The 10,470-nt window shown below is 48.9% G+C and overlaps 1 protein-coding gene across 2 annotated transcripts in view; it reads left to right on the plus strand.

Annotated features, from left to right (window-relative positions):
- Positions 1-10,470, plus strand: part of FMR1 (fragile X messenger ribonucleoprotein 1) — a 51,292-nt gene extending 40,822 nt beyond the window's left edge. The window contains exon 17 of one of the 2 annotated variants that reach the window (XM_049644402.1): positions 5,595-10,468. In XM_049644402.1, the coding sequence (XP_049500359.1) occupies positions 5,595-5,633 (39 nt within the window). In that variant the 3' untranslated portion in view covers positions 5,634-10,468. Of the gene's footprint in view, positions 1-5,594 lie in introns of both variants that reach the window. The other variant, XM_049644409.1, reaches the window with a different exon arrangement.

The following is a 10,470-nucleotide window of genomic DNA, read 5'->3' on the forward strand; positions in this document are numbered from 1 at the left end:
TGAGAAAGTCTGTGTTCGGAAAGCTTCCAAGAGTTCTGTGTGGCTAGGACACAGAATTTGAGGGAGAGAGAGGTGAGACGAGGTATTGTCAGGGACGCTTGTGATGCCACGTTAGAGGTTGGACTCTAGGGAGCCTTGGAAGAGTCTTAAATGTTCAGATTTCCACTTGAAGTGTGGGACAGACAGGATTGCCCCATGACTCCGGGAGCCCCTGCCAAGTTACCTTGTAACCAACTAGCGGGAGGGACTGGGCCCAAATAACTTCCAGGAGGCTCCTCTGCCCCACAGCCCAAATCCAGCTTCCCACAAGGTCACGGGCGCTAGCGGTGTGTGTTCCCAGACACCTCCCCTGACAGCTGGCAGTTTTAAGCCCCGATTTGATCCTCTGCGGACAAAGCCGTCATTATCAGGCTCGCCCTGTGAAAGGGTAGACTCCCAGAGAAGAAATAACCTTCCCCCGGAGTACAGCCCCAAGGTGCAGCCAGCAACGCCGTGACCTTTACATGTCACTGCATCAGAAAATGGGCATCCGTGTGCCTCTTCTGGCTGGTAATTTTCCCTTCGTAAAACTTCTTCCTTCTGCGTGGTGTTGTGCCGTGTGCCTTCACCCGCTGTTTCACAGATGGTGCCCGGCATGAGGCAAACACCGCTTATTCCAGCTCTGGCTTTTTGGAAACTGCAAAAGGGATCATCTCAGCCGTACCCGGGTAGAGACAACCTTCCCAGGGCTAGCAGTGGGGAGCCTGGCTGAGCAGAAAGCACTGGTGAACGTGGCATTGCCGTGCTCACTTAGGCCGTTCCGTGTGCCTCACGGGCCCTGGAATGTCGTCCGTGCAAGGCGGGTTGAAACCATTTGGTCCCTCTGCATTCCCAAGGCCGCCAGCCCCGTGAGCCGGAAGAAGAAAGAGATCGGGGGGAAAGAGCCCTTGGCTCCATATGCCATTAGAATAGTTGGTGAGGCATCTGACTCTGGTTTCCACTCAGGTCGTGATCTCGCGGATCGTGGGTTCCAGCCCCATGTCCCGCTCCGTGCTGACAGTGCAGAACCTGCTTCGGGTTCTCTCTCTGCCCCTCCCCTGTGCATTCTCGTTTCTCTCTCTCCCTTATACTATTTTAACAAAAAGAATAGTAGATGCAATCTGACCTCCTAGACGTGACACCTGTCACTGTGCAGTGTACCACCCAGGGGCTTGTGGGGGGTGGGCCTGAGGTACACTGACAGGCAAATGGACTTGCGCCAACAGTCATCCCTTGAGGCTTGTGCCGCTTACATGGTGAAGAAGCTGCACCCATGCGGTAAGTGACACTGAGTGGCCGGCATTTGGGGTTTACAGCAGGATTCCCTTTTGCCGAGTGAATTGGCTGGTCTGACCGATGGGGAGAGAGCAAGCGTGCCTGCCCTGTGCTTGAATCGGATGCTCATAGAAATCAGTTTCACACAGCCACAAAGAGGAGACATTCCTGAGGCGCTAAATGCAAAGTGAGACGCCTGCTGAGGTCACAGGGCTTTGAGGCGCTTTGCTATCCTAGCATGGTTATATGAAAACCCTGGGCACCCGTGGTAACTGGTGACCAAATGACTTTAATCCAGGGAGTGCTGGAAAAGCTGGTGGCGTCTTACCCCAGGAAGACCTCCCTAATTTTACTCCTGCCAGGGATAGTCCTCTGGGGTCTGAAGTAGGCCCCATCCAAAGCGGGGGAGATGAGATAAGGGGCCCTGGAGGGGCCCCAGGTCTCAGCAAAAGTGGAAAGGCAGGAGAAGAGCACTCTTTTCGGAGGCTCCCTCAGGCCGCTTGTGATGGCTCTGGGTCTGGATCAAAGGGGTCCCTAGATAAGGACATAGATGGGAAAAGCAGAGGCTAGTGGGCTGATAAGTAACCCACATCACTCTGAGGAGGTTACAGAGAGAACCTGGGGAGGCGTGCAGCAAACAGTAACTGATCTGAGATGGGGCATTAAAGAGGACCCTATGGAGTAGAGAGCTGATGCAAGGAGGTCCTAGGTGGGGGGATTCCTTTTGGAGACGCAGGCCATTCGTTTTCCCCACTGGCTGGCTAGCAAATCTGCAAAGCCTCTCACGCGTGTCCTTGGAGAAGCCTCCAGAGGACGACGCTAAGTGGTGAGTCCCATCTTCATGCTGCTGAAAGAGACCCTCAAAGACTCCCCGTCTCCCACAGGCCTCTGTGCCACCCCAGAAACTGATTTCCTAGTCCAACTGCTCGAGGACCCTTCAAATCAGATTTGAGTTCATTCAAAAGCAAACTTGGCCCCGGGCCCGGTCCTCTGCCCTCTTCAAGGGGACTGTTGGATTTCTGTCCTGGTCCAGGTAGCGCGGAGCAGAGGTATGGGGAGGATTCAGCAGACAGGGACCTACCAGACACTGGAGGCCGAGGATAATTGTTTTGGGACCGGATAAGGGCACGGTAAATGAATTTCCCCGGCAGGATTTAAGATTGGTTGCACTTACAGCCAAGAGACTCGGCACAATCCCTGCAGATGCCACGGGTCCCTTTGTCACCCTGCATAATAGGTATGGGTATGCTGGTGCGCCGACCGGCGGAGTGGGTGTGAGTACTGCCATCTTTCCGCGTGAAGGCAGGGCCTCTCGTATCCCAAAGCCTGCCAGGATCGTGCAGTTGAAAGGGTATCACATATCACTAGGTGAGAAAGAAAACACAAGGCTTCTCCGTTGCCAGGAGGGAGCGGGAGGCCACACCGTCTTTCAATTCCCAGCCCTCTCTAGCCAGTGAGGAAATCCAGTGTCGGTGGCCGCTGATCGCAGATCGTTGTGGTCTTAATAGCGGCCACCGTGGCACTCAAAGCATCTGATATGCCAACGGGTGGCTGAACTGAGTGTGGCCATTGCTGGCAATCGGTGTGTGGCCTTAGAGCTGCACTGTCCAGGTCTTTGGCCACTAGCCACATGTGGCAGCTTCGTTGAGTGCTTGAAACATTGCTGGTCTGAATTGAGAGGTTCTGTTCAGTGTAAAATATACAATGGATTTTGAAGACTTAGTCTGAAAATTATGTTACTAATTTTTTATATTTAAATACGGAATTGTTAATATTTTGGATCTATTGGGCTAACTAAACTATCTCCCTAACATTAGTTATACCTGTCTCTTTTTATTTTTATTTTATTTTATTTTTTGAGTTTATTTATTTATTTTGAGAGAGAGAGCAAATGGCGTTGGGGCAGAGAGAGGAGAGACAATCCCAAGCAGGCTCCGCACTGGCAGCACAGAGCCTGACTCTGGGCTCCCAACTCACCAACTGTGAGATTATGACCTGAGCTGAAATCAAGAGTCCGATGCTTAGCCAACTGAGCCACCCAGGCACCCTTCTTTTTATTTTTAAAAATAGGACTACTAGAGGGGCGCCTGGCTGGCTCGGTTGGGTGTCCAACTCTTGATTTCAGTTCAGGTCACGATCTCACAGTTCATGGATTGGAGCCCCACATCAGACTCTCCCCTGGCAGTGCAAAGCCTGCTTGGGATTCTCCGTCTCCCTCTCTCTCTGCCCCTCCCCCACTTGTGTGCACATGCTGTCTCTCTCTCTCTCAAAATAAATATATAAACATTTCCAAAATAAATAAATAAAAATTAAAATAGGACTACTAGAAAACGTTAAATTACATATGTGGCTCATTATTTTTGGGCGGGATGCCTTAGACATTGCGAATATCCTCTTCTCCAGATCTCTCTAGGAAGAAGGGAAGTTATTTTGCTTTTACCTGGCAGAGCATGAAGTTTACCTTTACTGTCCTGCCTCAGGTATTTTGAACTTCCCCAGTAATACTTAAAAATTGCAATATATCAGTAATGAGTTGGGCAGGTCCGTTCCATTATATTGATGAGTTTTTTGCGGTGGCCCTCACAGCTCTCTATGCATGCTCTCTAAGCACAGCTGTTCACAGGTGGCAAGGCCTTAAGTGAGAACGGAGACCAGGACCAGGCCACTTGAGTGAGCAGCTTGGGGGCTTGAGCGGCTTTCCAAAGAGCTATTCCACAGCCTAATAAGGAACAACTGTTGGCCTTGCAAACACTAGCAACGCAAAAGGAGCCCTTATCACCTGTTTGGCCCCTTTGGGTATTAGAAACAGCACATCCTGCACCCAGGAATGGTATTTCAGAACCTGTACTAAGCCATCAGACTGGGAGCCAAATTACATTGGAGACCCCTTGCAGTAAAGCCACAGAAGCAATACAGGCAGCACTAAAACAGTACCTGCCCCTACCCCACCCCCAACTCATTCTGATTCCATAGAGTTTTAAGTATCTGTGGCCTGTCTCACATCTGATGCCCCTGGCAGTAAGACTCTGCCAATATATATAGACGGGTCATCTCTCCACTACTGAATGGTCCGTGCTTTTTGAATGACAGTTATTGGGTCTGGTGGAGACAAATTGTCTCACTGAAGAAAAAAAGTGTGATTCTAAGCTCCAACATTCCCATCCTGTGATGGGCTGTCACTACACCAAATTCCATCAGATTAGGGGCATCAGCGAAGGTCCAGTGGGAAAAATAGAAATCACAGCGGTGCTTTTAACAGAAAATTTAATACAGAGCATGGTTAAGCAGACATTAAAGGACTGAAAATTCAAAACAGTACCATTAAGGTGACACAGAGGTGGGGTCTGTAGGCCTGGGGGAAGGTGATGAGGCTCAAAGGAAAGGCCCACAGAATTGAAACCCAGACCTCTAGGAATGGGTGCTGTTGGTTGGTTTTGGTACCTTGGTAACTCACTGGAAGACCCCCATGGGGCTGGGACCTAGAGCACTGAGGAGGGAGTGCCAGCCAACTGGTTGACGCTGGTGTCTCTGAGGAGACGTGATGATACCGGTTCTGAGAGAGGAGGGAAATCTGGAAATGGAATTCAGCTGCTGCTAGTGGAGCAAGCCGTTCCTGCCAGAGGGAAGACCCATGAACCGTGGGCTTCCAGTCTCCCTCTAGAGCCTCTTATCGGCCGAACCTAATGGGCAGTACTGGCAACAGAGAAATGTGGTGTGCAGGGCCCCGGCCCCGACCCCAGCCCCAGGCTCACGGAGCAGAGCAGAGCAGAGAACGGAAGGATAGTTTGGAACTGAAAGACAGTAGCTCAATGATCGCTAAAGTACAACAAGCTGAAAAAATGTGAAATGGAAATGATACATCTGATTGGGGGTTAAACCAACTCAAGAAAAGGTGGCCACCCACTCGATAGGTACTGAGATGCCCCCATTATCTGCTTTGCCCGAGTTACTGGCTTCATAGAGACCTCCATTTTGAGACTTGGTACCATCCAAGGAGACGTGTTTTGCTGATGGCTGAACAAGTTCAGGAAAATACTAAGCCATCGGTTATAGTGACGGTAAGTGTGGACCACCCGTGGCATTAGTTGTTCTGCGCAATGGGTGGAACTGGAAAGCACTGCTTTCAATGAATTCTCCTCAATGAATGGAATATACCTTTTCATAGACTTACAGGCTGTGGCTCATGGCCTCACTCGAGTCAGGCCATTAGGCGACCCAGGATGAGACTGGTAAAGTCATACCCGATGAAAAATACAAATCACCCACAAGCTCAATAAGTCACATATGTATTTGTCTCCTAGGAAGGGCCACATCCCGAGAAAAGCAAAGCATCTGCATGAAGTACGTCAACTGAGCCCGTGAGACATCAGTCAAATCCGTGATGACCTACCAGATCTATGTCCAGACCCACCACAGTAACAAAACCACCATGAAGGGCTTTCACTTGCCTTACAAAGAAGCTACTGACACTCCCAGAGCCTGCACACCCTGGCAGCTTCGTAAGCATTTAATTCAGGGTGAACTCGGTCGTACTGCAGAAGACAGGACTGATTCATGCTGGAAGATACATCCCATAGGCCTCCTGCCCTTACATCGTTTGAACATGCTCTCTAGGTATAAGGTTGCATTTCACATCCTCCAGTCAGATAGCCCTCATGGATTTAAGGCTGTGACAGACTACCTTTGCCACATGCCAGAGAAGGTCAAGAGAGACTTCAGACCATGATGCAGATCTGACATTTAAGATAGAAGAGGAAGGAAGGAGGGTTGGGTAGGAAGGATCTTAGACTGTAATACAGTTCCAAACAAGCTTCAACCAGGCTGATGGGAAGTTCTTGAGCCAGAGTCACCTGTTCCGGGGATTCTTCCACTCGTAGGAATGGATCTGCATTAGTACCTCCACTGTGCTCAATTATTGGCTGGAAATTGTCTACAGGAAACATGACCTTGGCACAAACAGCAGTGGCTCCAGAAGGGTAGCAACTGGGGCTGTCAGGCAATTAAGCTCGCCACAACAGATTGAAGTGGCATACTTGTGGTGGCACCACACTACATAATAATAACCGCCCCCCTTGTTTCAGACCTGCATTGACCGTAGTGAGTAGCTGGAAAGTTTTTACTGAAGAGATCCTGGAAATGTCGATGAATACAAATTTGAAATGGGATCCGGTATCCTTTCCCACTGGGGAGACAGCTTTGACACTGGGTTTGTCACATACCTCTTCAAGCTCAGGACACTCCTGTGGTTCTTATCCTCATGCAATAAGTCCCCTTTGCACTGTAGCCATCTTCCTTGATTTCAAGAGATCGCCTTTGGTAAGGGAATCGTTAGCCCTGGGTCTGTCTGGAGCTTTTCACTCCAGGATGTAAAATAAGGCCTGGTTCTTTCCTGAGGGGAGTTCATGGACCCCAACTGGTTGGGCGTGGACAGGTCCAACCCTGGGAAGCAAGTAGAAGATCGAGGGGCAAAGGACTTCTCTTTTCCTAGTCCAGATATGGACAGACTACACCTGTCTGGGGCAGTGATCACAGCGCCAACTATCACAACCCTAGATATGTCACCCTCAATTTGATTTGGCTATGAGGGATCTTACCAGCCCCTCACTATCAAGCAAGGCCTCTGCTATTACTTCTACCGGGCAAGGGGACTCAGCCACTCTTTGCCTCAGCTTTCTATACACATGTGTCCATGGCCTGTGATGTCCGTGCTAAATGGGTGCAGAGATTCACCTTGGACCCAACTCAAAGCAGCGTTTGTGTTCTTCTCGCCCACTGTCGGGACTACTTTTTCTGTGTAGTAAGACAGCCTCCTGTTTGGATCCAGGGTTACCTGCTTCCTGACAATAGCCATGCAACCCTTCAGTAATCAAAGATCCACTGGGCACAGGCTATATATGCCCAGCTTCTGGTGCCATTAGCAGGATCTACCTGGGGGCTTTGGGGGGCACAGTTTATCACCACCTTACATGGGTTGTCCTCCCACCAAGAGGTGTTTCTAAGGCTCACCTGAGGAGATTACCAATGAGTTAGCTGGGGTTTCGCTCCTAAAGATATTCTTGATTCCCTACCTCTGCTTGTGTTGGATACCTGCATAACTTTGTGTTATTTACTGACTAGGCAGTGTGCACTGTGGCCGCCAGCTCCTGCTGTTTCTGGCTGAATACCTCACTGCAAGTGAAGCTGTCCAACATTAACTATAGGAGCTAGCCACAGGGCTCTAAACCACCGCCTCCCATCTAAGGCCTCCAGTTCTCATGCTGAACTTTGTATTATTATTTAGGACCCTCTTCATTTTACAACGTCTTCTTTGCCACTGTCACCAACTCCAGAAACCCCATTGACAAATCCAATTGGTTTCTGGGCCCAATGGGAAGGCAGGTTTCACTGTGGGATAATGACGGAACATGAGATCGCGTGCTCATCTTGCTAACACTTAGGCTCGTAAGTTATCCCAATCAAACCTATTCTTGTGCCCGTTGTACATGACTCGTGCTTTCTTTCACTCACCTTTCAAAGATGGATTAAAGGAAACAAGACTAGGGGCAGGGAGGCCAGGCTGTTGGAATAATGAGCCAATGCAGTGACAGTGAGAATGGAGAGGGTAGGATCCCTAGCATAGTTAGGAGATAGGATCAGTGAGACTTGGTGTTTATCATGTGTGGGGAAAGAGAAAGGGAGGAAACTAGGGTTATGATTCACACAGTTTGGGCTTAATAGTTTTCTTTTAGAGGAATGAGGATTTATTCATTCAACTAACGTTGTTTAAACATACGCCATGAGTCAAGCCGTGTATTTGATGCGGGAGATGCAGAAGAAAATGACACTGGGAAAAGAAAAATTAGCATAAAATAATAGATAATTACAGGAACAAATGGATATCGTGCCTCCTCATATGATGCACTGAGAAGGGCACAATTCACTCGATGGTGTTCCTATTTACAAAATTACTAAGCTTCGTCTAATAATGTGGAAACATCAGACAAGCTCAAACTGATGGACACGTTACAAAATAAAAGGCTCGTACTTGTCACCATTATTGAGGTCATAAAGGACAAAGAAATACTGAGGCACTGTTTCCAATCAAAGCATACTAAAAAGACATGACAGTTAAGTGCAACCTGTGGTCCGGCACTGGATCTTGAACCAGAAAATACCGTCATCTTCTGTTACAAAGGACATTATTGGGAAACTGGGCTATGAATAGGGTCTGCAGATTACGTAATAGGACAAGGCTACTTTCCCATTTCTTATCATTGTACTGTGATTGTATAAGAGAGTGTTCTTGTTTTTAGGAAATACAGGAAGTATTTAGAAGCAAAGGGGTAAGGTATGAACTGAAAGAAGTTTCAAGCAGCAGCACAGCGGCTAAGCACGCTTGGACTCTGAGGTCAGACTGCGGGAGTTCTAATTCCAGCACCGTTGTTTACTACCCATGAGGCTTTGGACAAGTTACTGAACATTCCTAGAGATGGCGTGAGAGTGGAAGGAGCACATGTAAAGCACTCAGACCTGTGTCTGGCACGTATGCGTAATCAATGCTGGCTGCATTTAAGCTATTTTGTCTCTGTCCTGTAACTACAGAGAGAAATGGGGCCTGGCTCCCTAGTTCAAGGAGCCACGGTCTAGTGGAAGAAATAAGAAGGTTAGATAAAAACAAATGCATGCAGTGCATGCTCTGCTAGGGATTTGAGCAGAGGGTAACTGAGGCTGGGCAACGAATTCTGCAGGAGGAAGTCAGGAGAAGTTTCACAGGGGGGCTTGTGGTTTGAAACGGATCACCAGGGGCGAACAAAGAGTTTGGCAAGGATGCACTTTTCCCACTTTTGTCAGGCCAAGGGCCTCATCGGTGCAAAAGCACAGAGTTGTGGCAAGGGCATTATGTACTAGGGTGTAGTGTGGGTGATGCGGAAGGGCCAGCACTGACTGCCAGTCAGTTGACACAGGTTCAGATCCCAGCTTCAATAGCACCTGCAGCCTCGCACAAATCACACAATCTCTCTGAGCCTCAGTTGCCCCGAAATACGGAAATATTAACATTCACCTTGGGCCTGTTAGGAGGATTAATGTCATGTGCTTAGCACAGTACCCCGTACATAAAGGATAGCTGTTAGTATTAATGCTAGTGTTAGGCATTTCTAGGGTTACCACCTTTCCTGATTCCTCCTTCCCTCCGGGCACAGGCCTCCTCTGAGTGAAGGCCGGCCCTGTTACTTCCTTTGGCCGCTGAGGTGAAAGCAGAAAGATACGTGTCCTTTCTGGGCTGAAGCGTTGAAGAGCCAGGATGCTGTGATTCTCCACGCTCTGTTCCCCCGACACACTGTTACCCGTGTCGGGCACGTAGTGTGAGCAGGCAATAAACCTTTGTTCTTTAAGGTACCACAACTTTGGCATCTTGTTATCTCTAGCCACCCTCATAAACCTTGAAGAATCAGACTTTTCGAGACCCTTTGGTGTTCCGTGCCAATTCCAGTTAGGGGAAAATAGGCTTTCTTGGTGCACCACCTTGGTGCCGGGATGATAAAAATGGATAGAAGATTCAGAAGCATGTGTGTTTAACAGGAGAACTGAAACTCAGTGTAAACAAAGAACACTCATCCTATCTTGCAAAAGCTCAAACAGTGAGTGGAGGAGGTGTTTCACATTCACGCACCATAGGATTAATGGCGTTGTGACCTGATCTTATAGGAAAGTTTCAGAAGGGGATATAAGCTGGTCCGTCAGGAAAAGTCTCATGAAGAAGTGATATTTAAGCCGAGGCGCAAAGGAAGAAGAGCACAGGACGGAAAAGCATGTGCAAAGGCGGCAGACAGCATCGGGCGTCTGGGCAAGTTAGGTGTGGTCCTAACGTGAAGGAAAAAGTACAAGAGCTGAGGCTGGGGTGGCCAGCGAGGTGCAGAGCAGGTGAGCGCTCAGGAACCATGAACCAAGGAAAGGAATTTGGGTTGTCAGACAATAAGCAGCTGTTGAAAGGTTTACTAAGCAGGAGAGTGACACGATCTGCTTTCTGTCCCTACAAGTACGCAGTGGTCACAGTGTGGTGAATGGATCGGCGCGGGCAAGACTACAGGTAAGAGAGACGAGTTGAGACTATCCAGGAGTCCAGAGGTGACGAGGGGGAAGCAGTGGAAACAAGAGCATTGTGGATCTGTCAGGGTCCCCAGAGAAACAAAAGCCATG

This window comes from Panthera uncia, chromosome X, assembly GCF_023721935.1.
Source record: "Panthera uncia isolate 11264 chromosome X, Puncia_PCG_1.0, whole genome shotgun sequence".
NCBI lineage: Eukaryota > Metazoa > Chordata > Mammalia > Carnivora > Felidae > Panthera > Panthera uncia.